Source organism: Eriocheir sinensis, chromosome 23, assembly GCF_024679095.1.
Source record: "Eriocheir sinensis breed Jianghai 21 chromosome 23, ASM2467909v1, whole genome shotgun sequence".
Lineage (NCBI taxonomy): Eukaryota > Metazoa > Arthropoda > Malacostraca > Decapoda > Varunidae > Eriocheir > Eriocheir sinensis.
This window is the reverse complement of record NC_066531.1, coordinates 15,561,203-15,579,766: the sequence shown is the minus strand read 5'-3', so window position 1 is coordinate 15,579,766 and position 18,564 is coordinate 15,561,203. Positions and strand designations below refer to the sequence as shown.

The window sequence follows — 18,564 nt, the reverse complement described above, 5'->3', positions numbered from 1 at the left end:
AGGGGGAGGGGGGGAGGTGGATTGGTAGGCATTGTGACCGGTTGAGTGGAGGTTAAGTATCCCGAAGAACCCGGAGGTGAAGGGTCCCTGTTTGGAATTGAGGAATACTGAGTACCTGAACGTAAATTTACAACATTAAGATCATTGGTGCCTGAACCGTGTTCCACTTCCTCCTTACTTGAGGGACTCGTTAACTGTTTAAAGGTGTCACCGAGTTTAGCGAGAGTGTCTTTGTTCATATTATGGCTTAAATCAGTTACAATATATGAGCATATTTTAATTGCTGTAAATATTAACGTAACGCGTCTGAGTTAAAAGTTTGCGCCGTACCCCTAAAAACAAGAAGGGATGGTAAGCAAGGTGGCCGTTAGACGTAATAGAAAGTTAAGGTTATAATGTCAGGTTATAATGTCAGGTTATAATGCAATGTTATAATGTTATGGTTATATGAAATAATGACCCAATAACGCAGCCGTTATTTGGTTAGGAGAAATAAGAGAGCATGCCCTTAAAGTGCGGGTTTCTCCCGAACAGCGAAGATAAAACGGAGCAAGGGCACACTGAGGAAGTTTGAATTAGAGCAGGGAAATCACAGTTTTACCGCTAACAGACAACAAGAAGGATCAATACCGTATGCAAATGATCGTTACTCTCACAATTACGACTGATTAACAGTGTTAGATACACATAAATAAAAGAGTCGTGCCTCTGATGCAATTTTGCTGAGTTTGCACTTGTGAAAATATTTGGAACAGGTACAATACCGAGAATATTCAGCTGACGTAGAGCTGGTGACGAAGGATGTCGTCGCTCATGGGGTACCTGGAGCCTTTGGAGTCGCGTTGGAAGACCTTGGCCGCGGCAGGAGCGCGTAGAAGGTTGACTGATGGCGTGGAGACTGACCCCCGTAATGGCTGCTGGAAACTGCTGACGATGTAGTCGGGCAGGTGTGTGGCAGGGCGGGCGCCGGAACACTGCTGCCAGACGTAGGACGGCAGCGATGCTCTTGTTATTTTGAGAGTTGTGGGGGCAGCGGTTGTAGATATGGCAACCTGGGTGTGTAACCTCTTGAGAAGGCGCCTTGTAGTAACGGTGGTGGGTACTGCTTGCAGTCACCGGGAGATGTCCGCGTTTGCCCTGGTTGACTGTTTGCCGGAAGAGGTTTGGGCCGATGCTCCCGGCAGCGGCGGTGTTGCCGCTGTGTTGCTTGGAGCTTGTGGGCTCTGCGAGGAGTGCCTCTTTCTACGTACCACGGAGGGCTTGGAGTGAGCTGGGAGTGGCTGGTTGTTGGCCTGTAGAGAGCTTGTAGAAGTGCGAAGGCCTGTAGTTGGCCTGTAGCAGGGATTTTGACTCCTTCCTTCCTTCTACGCCTGTCTCCGGATTTGTTGGTGAGTTCTTGTGGCTTGGCGTTGGGACACCGGCTGCCACCAAATGATGTAACAGTGAACGTTTGGTTGCGGGGACTTGCGGGCGTGAAGGGAAACTCTTGCTGTCTTAGAAGAAATATATTCTTAACATAAGATACAGCGTAGCGTGGGTGAGAGAGACGAGACGCTAGGTGTGTGTCGTGCGAGCTCTCTCGAAGGAGTGACGAGTTACAGAATGGAAAATAATGAAGTTACAATTGGTCACGTATTTCAAGGTGACCTCTAAGCTTGATGAAATGCTTTGTATACAAACTGAGATGGTAAACACTGACAGCTGACATTCCTACAAGGTGGCGTAATCTATCTGTCGTGTTTTTTGTTCATTGATATACTACAATTATTATAACAAGGTCGTCCCACCGAGCTGAAGCAAAATGCCAGAAGCATCGCCTCTTCGGTGGGTCCAGAGGATGTACAGGAGTGATAGGACAGGAAACAGAAATAAGGTTATGGTCGGAGGAACCCAACGGAGAGAACAGTTTGACAGAGTAAGCAAAAGGATTAGAGGTAAGGAGAAGGTCTAGAATGTTGTGCCTGTCTCCAAAGCGGTCGGGAATACGTGTAGGGTGCTGAACCAACTGCTCTAGGTCGTTGAGGAGAGCAAAGTTGTAGGCTTGTTCACCAGGCTGGTCTGTGAAAGAGGATGAGAACCAAAGCTGGTGGTGAACATTCAAATCTCCCATGATGGAGATTTCAGCGAAGGGAGAGTGAGTCAAGATGTGCTCCACTTTAGAACTCAAATAGTCAAAGAATTTTACATAGTTAGTAGAGTTAGGTGAGAGATAAACAGCACAGATGTATTTAGTAATAGAATGACAATGAAGTCTTAGCCAGATGGTGGAAAATTCAGAAGAGTCAAGGTCGTGGGCACGAGAGCAAGTGATGTCGTTGCGCACGTAGGCGCAACATCCAGCTTAGGATTAAAATTTAGGATAGAGATAGTAGGAGGGAACAGAGTAGAAGTTGCTGTCAGTAGCCTCAGTAACCTGTGTTTCGGTGAGGAAGAGAAAATAAGGTTTAGAGGAGGAGAGATGGTGTTCCACAGTATTAAAATTAGAACGAAGACCACGAATGTTGCAGAAATTGATAAGGAGGAGGTTCGAGGAGTTATCAGGACACCTCTCAAGTCGGCAGCCAGAAGGGGAATTTATGGTCCCCCCCCAGGCGGGGACTCCGAGGCATTGTTATTTTTCGCCATTTTGAATTTTGAATTTTGGGAAAAGGTGTGTGTGTTGTGTGAATGTAGTGTGGTGTAGAAAGAGAGAGGAACCGTCTTTAGAGAGCATGCTGAACTGCTCTCTGGTGTTGATGAGACAAAAGGGAAACGGTTGGAGGGCTTCAGCACCCTCCTCGCTTCCCATATATTCTCACCGGGAATAGGTCACGCCCGTTCGGTAGGTGTCTTCCTACCTACTCCTACTATAGGATCGCAAAACAGTTCATGGTAATTCCAGCAACTTTTACGAGAGGCTTTTCAAACGGGCGAACTTAGGCGCCGTTTAGGATGGGAAAGAGCCTACATAGAGACTTCAGATTTGCCTGGAGTAAACCTTGAGGCGGTCTCCCTAGGGTGGGCTAGACGACGCGCCCCCTAGCGTATGCCCCAATGATTAACTGATTTCCTCCTCTCCGGCACTCCAGGAGGCTTCGTGATCATCGTGATGCGCCATGAGTTCCTACAGACCGTGCCTTCCTACAAGGACAAGCTGGAGCCTTACATGGACCAGCTGGAGGCGGACGGGAAGTGGAAGAAGGTAGGGAGCACCGTTGCCAGATTATCGTACTCAGAGCATAGTATTTACCGTTTTTTGACACCTAACTATTGCCAAGAAACATCAGGAATTCACTATTTTAACGATAGATATAAATGAATCTAGTTATTGAGCCCCAGGAGACAGTTTTGGGGTCGGAAGTTGGTAAATATAAGAGGCTGAGTACAACTATCTGGCAACATTAGTACAAGAAAACATTTACTCTAATCGAGGTTTCTGTCTGGCGGGGCTGTTCTCTGTATGGGCGCCTGTCACGACACTCTGGTATAAGGAGATGGTCAGGAGCTGGCCAGGGGGAGAAGGTCACGTATTTGAAATGATGGTCATAATTCCTTCAGGTGGAGCGGCGCATCGTCCCAAACTATTTCTGTGACAAGGAGGGTCTCGTCTTCGTCTTCCGCATCACTAAGCCTGAGTGAGGAGGAAGAGGAGGGAAGGGAAAGGAGAGAGTTGAAGAGGAGGAGTTATAGTTGTGCTGTGCCAAGGCTGTCTCTGTGTAATAGCCTTGGTTTCGTCGCGGCACCCGAGACTGAGGTGTGAATTATCGTGCTCTGGCAACCTGGCGTCATGGCGTCTACGATGTTATACGATAGTCTACGCATAGGGCACATTTGTCAGTATTAATTATATTATTGAAATTGTCGTAAAAATCTGTTTTAGTTTATAAGACTGAGGCTGCAGAATCCTTAACCTCAGACCTTGCTATCATCTCCGATTGGGATAAAAGGAAACTTTGGGTTTTTTTGTCCTTCAATGCCTCAAAAACCGAATTTATCCACCTTTCAACTCGACACAAATTTCCAAACACCTATCCCCTATTTTTCAACTACACTCAGCTGTCACCTTATAATTCTTCAGAACTAAATATCCTCGGTCTATCCTTAACTCAAAATCTTAACTGGAAACTTCTCATATCTTCTCTCACTAAATCAGCTTCCTCGAGGTTGGGCGTTCTGTATCGTCTCCTCCAGTTCTTCTGCCCCGCACCGCTGCTATCCATATACAAGGGCCTTGTCCGCCCTCGTATGGAGTATGCATCGCACGTGTGGGGGGCTCCACCCACACAGCTCTTCTCTATCTTTCGGCCACTCCTCTGTTGTAAAAAAAAAAATAAGGTCGCTGATTATGTAGCTGTATGTGTGTGTGCATGTGTAATGGCAAGTTGCCAGAACACGATAACGAAGACCTCAGACTCATGTGCTGCGACTATAGTATACGTTTAGGAATGCTTGGTCTGGGTCTTGGGGTCTTGATGATGTACAGACATGTGTATATATATAATAAACGGGTGCCTACTTCCCCTCAGAATCATGTTAATCTGTGTTTGTTTCTCAAGTTAATTTAAGTGATTACTCTTCCTAATTTTAAATGCGTCTGCTGTTCCTAATGTATAATGCGTCTGCTGTTCCTAATTTATAATGCGTCTGCTGTTCCTAATTTTAAAAGCGTCTGCTGTTCCTAATTTATAATGCGTCTGCTGTTCCTAATTTTAAAAGCGTCTGCTGTTCCTAATTTAAAAGCGTCTGCTGTTCCTAATTTAAAAGCGTCTGCTGTTCCTAATTTTAAATGCGTCTGCTGTTCCTAATTTAAAAGCGTCTGCTGTTCCTAAATTTAAAAGCGTCTGCTGTTCCTAATTTCAAAAGCGTCTGCTGTTCCTAATTTAAAAGCGTCTGCTGTTCCTAATTTAAAAGCGTCTGCTGTTCCTAATTTTAAATGCGTCTGCTGTTCCTAATTTATAATGCGTCTGCTGTTCCTAATTTTAAAAGCGTCTGCTGTTCCTAATTTTAAAAGCGTCTGCTGTAGCCCTACGTGGCGCAATGCAGAGGAAGTTAACTTATTTAATCTGAAAGTCAAGTGAAATGATCAGCAATTTAAGTTAAGTAACAGAGTAGTGAAGAATATGTGACAATGAGCATGTGGAAGGATGCGATGGATCGAGAGAACAAAGATTAACGAAAAGAATAAAAACTCTCGCTCCCATCCCTCCCTCCTCCATACTTCCTTCCTCGAACAGAGTCGTCCGCCACTGGAACAGCCTCCCCGCAGAAGTAGTCAGTGCGGAAACGATCAACTCCATTTCCACTGACAGTAACTTTACTGCGTCGGGAGTGAACTGAACGTATCCAAGGTCACTTAATGTTCTTAGTTCTTTTCTTTTCTTCTTCTATTATGAGATATCATCATCATCATCATAATTTCGTTTAACGTCCGTTTTCACTCTTCCTGAGAGGTTGGACGCTTTATGGGTCTCCTCTATTCTGCTCTGTCTTCTGCCTGATGCTCATCCAATCCCATCACTGCCAAGTCTTCCTGTATACACCTTCTCCACGTTTTCCTAGGTCTACCACCTGGTCTCCTTCCTTTTACTTTCAATCTCTCCAAAACTCCCAGCACTGTATCCTCCCCTGCTTTTCACATGTCCGAACTATAGGAGTCTCCCTTCTGAGCACTGTTTCCAGGTTCTCTACTCCACATCTGTTAGCCACATCTAGCTGCACTAGATACCCTGTCTTGCTAATCTCTCCACAACTCCCAGCACTGTATCCTCCCCTGCTCCCTTCACATGTCCAAACCATCGGAGTATTTCCCTTCTGAGCACTGTTTCCAGGTCCTCTACTCCACATCTGTTAGTTACATCTGCACTGGGCACCCTGTCTTGCCAATCTCTCCAAACCTTCCAGCACTGTATCCTCCCCTGCTCTCTTCACATGTCCAAACCATCGGAGTCTTTCCCATCGGAAGGAGTTTCATTCCAAACCGAGTAATCCGTCACTGGAACAATCTTCCTTCAGAAGTAGTAAATGCGAATACTATCAACTCCTTCAAATATAGAATCGACCTTCACTTCGCTGCGTCGGGAGTAAATTGAATATTGAGGTGCTTTCATCTGCTCCTCAATATCGAGGTGCTTTCATCTGCTCCTCAATATCGAGGTGCTTTCATATGCTCCCCAGGCCCCAAGTGCCTGTCGAGCAGATTAAGTCACCAAAGCCGGCAACCTCGTAATAAGCCAATAGGATTTATGTTGCCTGCATTTCCATGTTTCCATGTTTCTGAGGTGGTGGCGGAGTGGTTAGCGTGCCGACCCCGCATTCGCAGGGTTGATGATGATGAGGGTTCGAATCCGCCGCTAACCACCTGGGTTCTTCAGTCACCGCCGAGGGGCCTAAGACTACCCACATGCTGTCCTGAAGACTATCCACCAACCCGGACTCTAGAAGAAGCTATGCAAGTGAAATCAAGAATGATCTCCGGGGGGCAGCATGAGCCAATAATAATTGCGCCACTATAAACAATTGTCTCCGCCATAACGGGCTCGGGCCCACCAACAGGCCCCTAATAAAAAGAAGCCTACTGGCGCTTTAGGTCACATGTAAAAAAGGAAAAAAGAAACTGTTTCCAGGTCCTCTTTGTATGTCCTCGTCCTCTTCACCGTAAGGGAGGGTGGAACGAAACCAGTAGGTCCTTCGAACGGTGTATTGAAAGGCAGGCGTACAGGAAGTCCGGAAGACGGAGCGGGTAGCGTACTCCGTGATGGCTGCTCTCAGACTGAGGAAAACGGGAAACTGTAATGGCTGACAAGTGTTGCCATACAGGGTGTAACGTTATGTCCTTCCCGCTTAGGTAGGGAAGGACGGACTGTAAACCCAGGTGTACTGTGTAGGTGTGAAGCAAACACGTTACGTTAAGTGCGTATCCTATTCTGAATAACCCATACCTCCCCTCCCCCCCTGAGCTCATAGCAGCGTCTTGAGCGAACTATGTCGTAGTTGCTACGTGCTGCTGGCGTCGTTGAAGGCGCTGAGAACGGCGGGGTGCCGGAGAGTCCTGGGAGGTCGCCCCGTCAGCAGGTGCTGGATGGTCCTCGGTGGTTGCTCCTTTGGCGGCCGGCACTGGACGCAGGTGTAGCCTGTTGCGCTTGAGGATGCGGCCGTTAGGGAGCTGGATTTCATACTGACGTGGCCTTGGTTGAGCCATGACGGTGCCTGTCCTATACCAACGCTTGGTAACTGGGTCCTGGATGCGGACACGCTGGTGTATGGGCAGAACAGGCAGTTGTCCAGCACTGCTGTTGTAGCGGGACTGAGCCTTCTGGTCCCGCTGGGCGGCACGGCGATCACACTCCTCCGGGTCGGGCTGCCATTCCGGCTGGTAAGCAGCGGGGTGAGCAGGTACGCGCGTGCGGAGGGGGTGGCCGTAGATCACTTGCGCTGGTGAGCGGCCCGTGTAGTTAGGCGTGTTCCTCACCTCCAACAGTCCTCGAATAAACGCCTCGCTCTGGATGTTCCCGTCAGGAGCTACCTTTAGGTTGAGGTGTTTAATGGCCTTTACTGACGCCTCTGCATGACCATTGGACTGAGGGTGATTAGGTGAAGCTACGTCGTGCCTCACATTCCAGCGTTGCAGGAAGTTCTGGAACTCCCTGGAGGTGAACGGTGGTCCGCCGTCGGTACGGAGGCGGACTGGGGTGCCCTTGTCGGCGAAGTAGGCGTTGAATCGCTGCATGGTGGCGTGTGCGGTCGTGTCGCTGCCACACTGGAAGACGACCGGCCATCCCGACAGTCTGTCAACTATGACGAGGAACGTCTTCCCCGCGGCTGAGAAGTGATCAGCTGACACCGACTCGAGCGGTCGTGTTGGGTGGTCGTCGTTCCTGTATTCTTCTTTCTGCTGACTCGGGAGCAGTGTCTGGCAGGCTGCACATGCCCTCACGACGTTGGTGATGTCGGCAGACACTCCAGGCCAGAACACCGTCTGCTTGGCTCGGCGTTTAGTGGCCTCGGCTCCACGGTGGCCGTCATGCAGACGTTGTAAGACGGACTTGCGTAGCGCCGCAGGCACTACGACACGTGGGCCGTATAGGACGAGGTCGCCGTCGCAGTATAGCTCGTCTCGAAGCTTCCAGTAGTCCAGCAGGGAGTTGTGGAGGTCGTATCTGTGGCGCGGAAAGCCGTGACGTACACACTCCAGCAGTCGCACGTACGTTTCATCAGCACGCGCTGCCTGCTGCAGGTCCTCCAGCTGCATGTCTGTGGGCTGCTCTTCGGCCGTGGCGAGAGAGTGTACAGCTCGTACTGCGACGGCAGTCTGCACCGAGACATCAGCTAGCATGTCGTCGTCATCCGTGGGACAGCTGACTGGGTGGCGTGACAGCGCATCAGGTATACACAGTTGCTTCCCTGCGCGCCACCGGGCCGTGAAGACGAACGGCGACAGCTTCTCCTTGAGGCGTTGTAATCTGGGGTTCTCCACCGCGTCAAGTGTGTAGTGGTTGAGTATAGGGATCAAGGGGCGATGGTCCGTGACATGCTCGAATGTTTGTAGTCCCTTAAAGTAGTACCCACACTTGTGCATTGCCCATACCGTGGCCAGCATCTCCAGCTCTATTGTGGCATACCGCGTCTCTGCGTCCGTGAGGAAGCGGGAGCCACATTGCACAAGCCGGAGTTTGCCTCCCCCGTGCTCCTGTAGCAAGACGTAACCAATGCCGTAGAGACGTGAGGCATCAGTCTGGAGGATGGTGGGCAAGTTTGGGTCGAACATCGCTAGTACTGGTGGGCCGGCCAGAGATGTCTTGAGCCGCAGGAAGGCTGCGTCGTAGTCGGCTGTCCATGTGAATGTGCGCCGTGGGCTCAGTAAGGGGCGTAGTGGCTGGGCTGCAGCGGAGATGTCAGGCGAAAATTCGGCCAGTTGGTTCACCAGACCCATGAATGAGCGAAGGTCTGTGATGTTCGCCGGCGTCGGGAATTCTGCGATGGCTCGCACCTTCTCTGGGTCTGCTGCAATGCCGGTAGCCGACAGCACAAATCCACAAAACTTGACGGCAAGTGTGGCCAGGGCAAACTTGTCCGCGTTCAGGGTAATACCGTTGGCGCGGCACCTGGCCAGTACTTGGTGGACGCGGTGTAAGTGTGGCAGAAGCTCCTCGTCGTAGAGAAGGACGTCATCCACCACTTTGACACAGTTAGTGATGCCCTGTAGTGCTGCGTCACCGCGGCGGCAGAAGGCGTCTCCTGTCGCTGCAAAGCCCATAGGACCACGTCTGTATTTGTAGCGGCCGTAAGGCGTGATAAACGTTGTTAGGTGTTGATCCTCCTCCGCTAACTCCAGTTGCCAGTATCCGTGCAGGGCGTCGATGGCTGTGAAGAATCTCGCCTCTGGTGTGACGCTCCTGATAGCGGCAAAGGGTGTAGGAGATGGGTGGGCGGGGCGTGAGACCTGACTGTTAAGTTTAGACAAGTCAGTTGTGATCCGCACGCCGCCTTGAGGCTTCGGAACTGCTACTAGTGGGTGGCACCAGGGTGACGGTACGTCCTCCACAGGTGCGATGATGCCCTGTGCCTCCATGCTGTCGAGCTCCTGCCGTACCGCGTCCTGGTACGCCAGAGGGATCTGCCGTGGGGTGTGTACTGCGAAGTGTGGAGCGTCCTCGCGCAGGTGAATCCGCATCGATGGTCCAGTCATCGGCCGAAGCGGGGACGTTATCAGATCCTCTTTTCTCACAAGCACGTCAGCAAACTCTTGGAGGAAGTATCTCTTCGCTTCTGCAGGAGTCGTGGCTGCTGTGAACGGCGGTGGTGAGGTACGCGGAGGAGGCGTGAGGGGTGAAGCAGGCGAGAGGGAGGAGGTGGGGCGAGGCGGCGCGGTGGCCTTGGGAACCGTGACGTCATCGACTGCTGTGTCGTCCGCTGCTGCTCCGCGGTCCGTGCGCGCTGCACCGTCATGGTCGCCTCCTGCCGCATCTCCCTCCGTATCAGCTGTGCTGTCTTGCTCGCTAGTGCTTGTACACACCCGTGCAGCATGTGTTACCTCTTGTATGGGTTGTGGGAAGCGCTCTGGGATAATGGAGAGTTCCTTGCAGGCGCTGTATGAAAGAATTGGAGCAGGAGTACCTGAGTGTACGTCGATCCACTCTCCTGTTTGTAAACCCTTCAATGTAAGCTGAACGTAGACAGATCCGAGTGCTTGCTTCATCTCTGTGCCGTCAGCAGTGTACCTCGGCGCCTGAGGAGGTGGCAGGGTCTTCGATGGTCACTCCTATGCTAGGCAGGTGACTCGGGCCAATGATTGTCGCGTCAGCGCCCGTGTCAGGTATCATGCTGAGAGCACCTGACCCTTTTCCGTGGGAGACGGTGACGACGACGGGGGGAGAGGTCTCGAGGGGTGCACGTGATCCCGAGTGCACGCGACGTGCGCTGCTCGCGTTGCCAGAGGTGGTTTTTCCCTTTTCACCGGGCTTGTGACCTCCCCTCGCAGACGTCCCGTTGTACTGTTTGTCTTGTTTTGCCAGGCAGCATCGGTCGTAATGGCCCACTTTTGCACAGGAGTTACATTTGGCCTCGGCTGCAGGGCATCGGGGTGTACGGGGCCAATGCCCTTTCTTGCCACAGTTACGACAGGTTGCGTTGATAGCTGGGCAGTTTCCTTTATCGTGAGCCTTGCTGCAGTTGTGACATGTTCCTGTGGGGGGCGGCTTTGACTTCACCTGGGGTTTTTCTTTCTTGTACTTTGATGTACAGTCTGTGAGTTTGAGGAGATGGCAGTGGCGGTGTGGCGAGCCGCTTCATGGGCATAACACTGCGCTACTACCTCGTCAAGTGTCTTGGTGGGGATGATGCTAATCAGGTCCTCGACTAGCTCCTCATCACGCAGGCCCATCAACAAGACATGCTTCAGCTGCGTCTGTTCACATTCGTCGTTGCACCCCTTGCATATCTCCACAGCTTCTGCCAGGGTCTTGACTCGGACGAAGAAGTCGTTAAAGGGCTCCCCGACCTCCTGCTTGCAGCTGAACAGATCCCGTCTTCTCAGTGCTTCGTTGGTCTGAGCACGGAAGTGGCTGTCCAGTTTATCGAGGACGTCGTTGATGGGGGTGGAGTCGTCCTGGGGCAGCCGCAGACGATACCTCAGAATGTGAACTACCTCGTTGCTGAGGCTGAGTCGCAGTTGTACATATTGTTTTTTCAGGTCCATGCCCTCCAGATCTGTCATCGTAGAGTAATCTTGAAACCGCCTCCGCCATTCTCGAAAAGCCTGGTATGTAGTGTCACGCTGTAATGGTGCGGGCGGCTGGATTACCGCTTTGATCTGTGCAGCGGGCGGTCTGGATGGCTGGGTGGAGGAGTGAAGGGAGGAAGGGTCGACGTCACTGTGTGCGTTGGGGGCGGGCGTGACTGGTGTGCCGGTGCTGAGAGTTAGGGCTTGTATCAATGCCTGGAACTCCTGCTTCCTTATCTCCGCTTCCTGGCGACGTGTCTCCGCCTCCTGCAAGCGACGTGCCTCGGCTTCCTCGCGGCGTATTTGAGCCTCCTCTTCACGTCTACTCTGTTCCCGAGTGTCGAAGTACTTGAGAAGTGACGTGAAGTCGCATTTTTCTCCCTCCATGCTTGCAGCTTCTTTACTAGTCTGACTTCTGAGGACTGGTGATGGCATGTGTCACGAGCGAAGGCCGGGTCAACCCCGCGGAGCCAAGCCGTGTCACCATGGACCACACCGGTGTGCTGTAGTCCGCAGTAGATGTGACGTGGCGTCGAGAAGTGGTGACGTATTAGTGACGTGGGTGGTGTGCTGGTTCGCGAGTGGATGAACGTCGGTGTGGAGCGGGTGGTGGGCGGGGCTTAGGATCCTGCGGGCTGCGGCGGGAAACTTTCAAACTGGCTGCGCGCGTCAGTGCCCCCGGGGCTACGATGAGGGGAGGGAGTGCGAAATGTTGCTCCGTCCCAACGCACCGTAACTGCACCCTGTATGCCGTATAAAGACACACGAAAAACACACCTAACGTCACTCGCGAACTCGTAAAGTCACTGCACACCACTGCACTAGCGAGTCACCACAACACGCACTCACTGCTGCCGATGAGTCTTGTAGGAGCCGCTGAACACACAGTCGCCGGCCTCCATGCACTCACTGCTCACTGCGCCATGTATGTCCTCGTCCTCTTCACCGTAAGGGAGGGTGGAACGAAACCAGTAGGTCCTTCGAACTGTGTATTGAAAGGCAGGCGTACAGGAAGTCCGGAAAACGGAGCGGGTAGCGTACTCCGTGATGGCTGCTCTCAGACTGAGGAAAACGGGAAACTGTAATGGCTGACAAGTGTTGCCATACAGGGTGTAACGTTATGTCATTCCCGCTTAGGTAGGGAAGGACGGACTGTAAACCCAGGTGTACTGTGTAGGTGTGAAGCAAACACGTTACGTTAAGTGCGTATCCTATTCTGAATAACCCACACTCTTCTCCACATCTGTAAGCTACATCTGCACCGGACACCCTATCTTACCATTCTCTCCACAACTCCCAGCACTGTGTCCTCCCCTGCTCTCTTTACATGTCCAAACCATTGGAGTCTTTCCCTTCTGAGCACTGTTTCCATGCAGGTCCTTTACTCCACATCTGTTAGCTACATCTGCACTGGATCGACACCCTTCTATTATGAGATATGGAACAAAGAATAAAGAAGACAATACATTGCTCTCCCGCCCCCTCCCTCCCTCCTTCCTCGAATTGAGTCGTCCGCCACTGTAACAGCCTTCCTGCAAGAGTGGTTAGCGCATACTATGTGATTTTCAATTAATACAAGAAACATGTGTGCAATATTCATGCAGTGGAGGAAATGATAAGACTCGTAATATGATAATAGAAAACAGTAAAGGAAGGAACATTTAGTTAGTGCATGAAACCAATTATAATAATTTTCCACAGCTATAGGTTGTTTTTTTCTTCTTCTTGTTTTAATAGTTTTCTTCTTCTTCTATATGAGAGAGAGAGATAATAATGATGATAATAATAATAATAATAATAATAATAATAATAATAATAATAATAATAATAATTACAATAACAGTAACATGAGAAGTGTGATAAAGGAGAAGAGAGGAAGAAGAGAAAAGAAAAAGAAGGAAAAAGGAGATAATTGCAGAAGAATAAAGAAGAGGAAAGAAGGAATAGAGGAAACAGAAGGAAGGGAGATAGAAATAATGGAGAAATATAACAATAGAGCGGATCAAAGTGGGACGGGGGGGCGATACTCGGCTCACCTCAAAACAAAACAACGTGACTAAGAAAGAGTAAGGGAGGAAAGGGAGAGAATGTAAGGGAGGAGGGAGGTGGGAACTGGGAAGGGAGGAGATGAGGAAAAGAAAGGAGAGGGAGAGAAAGAGTAGGGGAGGAGAGAAGATGGAAGAGAAGAGAAGGGAGGGAGAGGAGAGAAAGAAGGGATGGAGTGAAAGGAGGAGAGAGAATCAGGGAGGAAAGGAGAGGAGGCAGGAAGGTAAGGAGTAAGGGAGGTGATAAGAGGGAGAGAGGGCTGTAAGTAAAGGCAGGTGAGGGAGAGAAAAAATAAGGGAGGAAAGGAGGGGATGGAGGGAGGTAAGGAGTAAGGGAGGTGATAAGAGGGAGAGAGGGGTGTAAGTAAAGGAAGGTGAGAGAGAGAACAAATAAGGGACGGATGATCCACTCCGTCAGTCCATCGTCCATCATTTGTTGACAAACATATGAACAGCATTAACCACAACGACCTCTTGTATATGTTATTTTGTAGCTAAGTACTTATATTTCATATTCATGATATGTAGGATACTAATTTTCATTCTGTGGAGCACCATCTCTCCTCCTCTAAACCTCACCTTCTCTTCCTCACCAAAACACAGGTCTCTCAGGATACTGAGAGCAATCTCTACTCTGTTCCCTTCTACTATCTCTATCCTAAATTTCAATCCAAAGCTGAATGTTGCGTCTACGTGCGCAACGACATCACTTGCTTTCGTGCCCACAACCTTGACTCTTCTGAATTTTCCACCATCTGGCTAAGACTTCATTGTCATACTATTATTAAATACATCTGTGCTGTTTATCTCTCACTCAACTCTACTATCTATGTAAAATTCTTTGACTACTTGAACTCTAAAGTGGAGCACATCTTGACCCACTCTCCCTTCTCTGAAATCTCCATCTTGGGAGATTTCAATGTTCACCACCAGCTTTGTCTTTCATCATGTTTCACTGACCAGCCTAGTAAACAAGCCTACAAATTTGCCCTCCTCAACGACCTAGAGCAGTTGGTTCAGCACCCTACACGTGTAGGTGGTAGCGAGTGTTCTAAGTGCTAATTGGTTCATGGATAGAGAAAGTCAATATCCGTCAGGCTTTTTTATTGACATAAAAATCGTACAGGTCATAAGAACAAACAAAATAAATAGAAAAGGTGTTTGTGTGTGTATGCGTGTGTATGGTGTAGATGACATATAAATGTTAGTGTGTGTAGTAAACAATATGTACGAGTTAACAATAGGAGGACGAGGACAGACAGTGGAAGATAAATGAGTAACAAGAGAGACAAACTGAGACAGGCTGGATTAGGTAGGAGGACACCTGCCGAACGGGCGAAAGCCACTCCCGGTGAGATATATATGGGAGGTGAGAAGGGAGCTGAAGCCCTCCAAAAACCCTTCCCATGTCCTCACTAACCGTTTCCCTATTGTCTCACCAACACCAGCGAGTAGTTCAGCATGCTCTCTAAATACATCTCCTCTCTCTATCCACACCACATTACATTCACACAACATATCCACCTTATCCCAAAATTCAAATTTCAAAATGGCGCACCTCCACCTTGCCTCCGAGTCCCCGCCTGTGGGGGGGACCACCAATTCCCCCAGGGAGGACTCCCCTTCTGGCTGCCGACCCGAGAGGTGTCTTGATAACTCCTCAAACCTCTTTTTTCTCAATTTCTGCAACATTCGCGGTCTTCCTTCTAATTTTCATTCAGTGGAACACCATATCTCTTCCTCTAAACCTCACCTTCTCTTCCTCACCGAAACACAGGTTGCTGACGCTACTGACAGCAATCTCTGCTTTGTTCCCTCCTGCTATCTCTATCCTTAATTTCAATCCAAAGTTGGATGTTGCGCCTACGTGAGCAACGACATCACTTGCTCTCGTGCCCACAACCTTGACTCTTCAGAATTTTCCACCATCTGGCTAAGATTTCATTGTCATTCTATTATAAAATACAACTGTGCTGTTTATCTCTCACCTAACTTTACTAACTATGTAACATTATTTGACTACTTGAACCCTTAAGCGGAGCACATTTTGACCCACTCTCCCTTCGCTGAAATGTCCATCCTAGGATATTTCAATGTTCACCACCAGCTTTGGCTTTCATCCTCTTTCACTGACCAGCCTGGTGAACAAGCCTACAACTTTGCTATCCTCAACGATCTAGAGCAGCTGGTCCAGCACCCTACACGTATTCCCGACCGTCTTAGAGACAGCCCCAACATTCTAGACCTCTTCCTTACCTCTAACCCTTCTGCTTATTCTGTCAAACTGTTCTCTCCGTTGGGCTCCTCCGATCACAATCTTATTTCTGTATCCTGTGTTATCGCTCCTGTACACCCTCTGGACCCACCGAAGAGGCGATGCTTCTGGCATTTTGCTTCAGCTCGGTGGGACGACCTGAGGATGTACTTTTCCGATTTCCCGTGAAATGATTATTGCTTCCAGGATAGAGATCCCTCTGTGTGTGCTCAGCTCATCACAGAGGTGATTGTCTCTGGAATGGAGGCATACATTCCACGTACTTTCTCTACTCCTCACGCTAAAAGGCCTTGGTTTAATCACGCTTGTTCTCGTGCTGTAAATGATAGAGAGGCAGCTCACAAAAGGTACCAGAGCCTTCGAACTAATGCTAACCATGAACTTTACATTTCTGCCCGGAATCGTGCCAAATCTATTCTCCGACTAACCAAAAACTCTTTCAATAATAGAAAATGCCAAAACCTTGCTTTCTCTAACTCTTCCCGTGACTTCTGACATCTAGCCAAAAACATTTTCAACTTCACTTCTTCATCTTTCCCTCCACTCCTCAGTCCTGACGGCAACACTGCCGTCTCATCTATCTCTAAGGCTGAACTCTTCTCTCAAACCTTTTCTAAAAACGCCACTCTGGACGATTCTGGGCATATTCCTCCTACTCATCCCCCCTCTGACTCTTTTATGCCTGTTATAAAGATTCTTCAAAATTATGTTTTCTATGCCCTCTCTGGCCTTAATCCTCAGAAGGCTTATGGACCTGATGGAGTGCCTCCTATTGTCCTGGTTAAACTCTTTTGCCTCTGCCTGTCAACATCTACCTTTCCTTCCTGCTGGAAGTATGCCTTCATACAGCCTTTACCTAAGAAGGGTGACCGTTCCAATCGATCAAACTACCGTCCTATAGCTTTACTTTCTTGTCTATCTAAAGCTTTTGAATCAATCCTTAACCGGAAGATTCAAAAGCACCTTTCCACTTCTGACCTTCTATCTGATCGCCAGTATGGGTTTCGCAAGGGGCGTTCTACTGGTGATCTCCTTGCCTTCCTAACTGACTCTTGGTCATCATCTCTTAGCCGTTTCGGTGAAACCTTTGCTATTGCGCTGGACATGTCAAAAGCTATTGATAGGGTCTGGCACAAATCTTTGCTTTCCAAACTACCCTTCTTCGGTTTCTAGCCTTCTCTCTGTACCTTTATCTACAGCTTCCTGTCTGACCGTTCTATTTCTGCTGTGGTAGACGGTCACTGTTCTTCCCTTAAACCTATTAACAGTGGTGTTCCACAGGGTTCTGTCCTATCTCTCACTCTCTTTCTGTTGTTCATTGATGATCTTTTCAAAATGAACTGGCCTATCCATTATTACGCCGATGACTCCAGTCTGCATTACTCAACTTCTTTTAATAGAAGACCCACACTACAGGAACGTAATGATTCAAGGCTGGAGGCAACAGAACGCTTAGCCTCAAACCTTACTATTATTTCAGATTAGGGCAAGAGGAACATGGTGTCCTTCAACGCCTCAAAAACACAGTTTCTCCACCTATCCACTCGACACAATCTTCCATCTCCATCCTAAGAGATTTCAATGTTCACCACCAGCTTTGGCTTTCATCCTCTTTCACTGACCAGCCTGGTGAACAAGCCTATAACTTTGCTATCCTCAATGACCTAGAGCAGTTGGTCCAGCACCCTACACGTATTCCCGACCATCTTGGAGACCGGCCCAACATTCTAGACCTCTTCATTACCTCAAACCCTTCTGCTTATTCTGTCAAACTGTTCTCTCCGTTGGGCTCCTCCGATCACAATCTTATTTCTGCATCCTGTCCTATCGCTCCTGTACACCCTGTACAACCCTAAAGTCTTAAACAACATTTTAAATAATTTATTTAAAAAACTTTTGCCGACTCATATTATATCAAATACATTTTATTATAATTCCTGGATCCTTAACTACTATATTAATGAACGAAATGCAGAATTGACGCATAAAATATGCGAAGGGGCTGACGAAGATGTGCCTATCTCGAAATAATTTCGCCCTTCAACACCTTCCATTCCGCTCCGGAGGAAACCCTTTGAGTTTTATGGAAGGAGAAAATGGCCGAAAAGGTTCTACAGTCGAAGAGGTTGCCTTATGGTACGGCCGTAACCTCCCTCCCTAAGTGTTCTCTCGGCAACGCCACCCTCGCCTCGTCGCGGGAGGGCGGCCGTGCACACTCTCCCTCGACGGATTCGAGGGAGTCATTGGAGATCTCCTCTGCCAAGCACCGGGAGAGGTCCCCCGGTAACTCTTCTGCCGATGACTCGTCGGCCAAGAAGAAAAATAAATATAAGAACAACGGCCGCCCCCGTAACTCTTAAACCATCATGTTCAATACTATTCAGTGGAATTGTATAAGTCTTGGTAATAAAGAACACTTTTTATCGTTGTTGATAAACTCACACAGCCCGTTAGTCGTTTGTCTATAGGAGATGAGGCTTGAGGATCAGCCAGATTATCCTGCCCTAAAACTCTACCACTCGTACAGAAAATACGCAGGTCACGGCGTAGCCGTCTACACACACAAAACACTTGCACATACGAAAGTGACTCTGAATACAACTCTTGAAGCTGTCGCGTGCAGAGTTAAATTCAACGGCACTTACCTCTAAATTTCCTCCCTCTACTTTTCGTCCCGCGTTCCCTTTGGTGATGACACAATGCTATCACCTTATTCTCAGCTCCCTGGGAATAAAGTGGTGCTGGGTGATGACTTCAACGCCCATCATCATCAGTGGGGTAGCATGAGGTGCGATGCTCGTGGAGAGCAAATAACAAACCTTTTGATGCAGACAAACCTCTGTCTTCTGAACGACGGTAGTGCGACTCGCGTAGACGATCGAACCGGTAGCGCATCAGCTATTGTCCTGTCTATCTCATCCGCAAATATCTCACCAGACTTCTCTTAGGAAGCCATCGATGATTCGTATGGCAGCGACCATTTACCTATCTGCATTTCTTATGCACGCGACCTCATGCACACGGGCCCCTGTTTGCCCTAGATTTGG

At 49.1% G+C, this 18,564-nt stretch overlaps 1 protein-coding gene across 4 annotated transcripts in view; it reads left to right on the top strand.

Moving 5' to 3' along the window:
* Positions 1–3,666, top strand: part of LOC127002507 (uncharacterized) — a 173,482-nt gene extending 169,816 nt beyond the window's left edge. For 2 of the 4 annotated variants that reach the window (XM_050868557.1, XM_050868556.1), the window contains 2 exons: positions 3,069–3,181; positions 3,538–3,666. In XM_050868557.1, coding sequence (XP_050724514.1) covers positions 3,069–3,181; positions 3,538–3,618 — 194 coding nt within the window. In that variant the 3' untranslated portion in view covers positions 3,619–3,666. The remainder of the gene's footprint in view (positions 1–3,068; positions 3,182–3,537) is intronic. The other 2 variants (XM_050868559.1, XM_050868558.1) reach the window with 1 other exon arrangement.
* Positions 3,667–18,564: the final 14,898 nt, after the last annotated feature.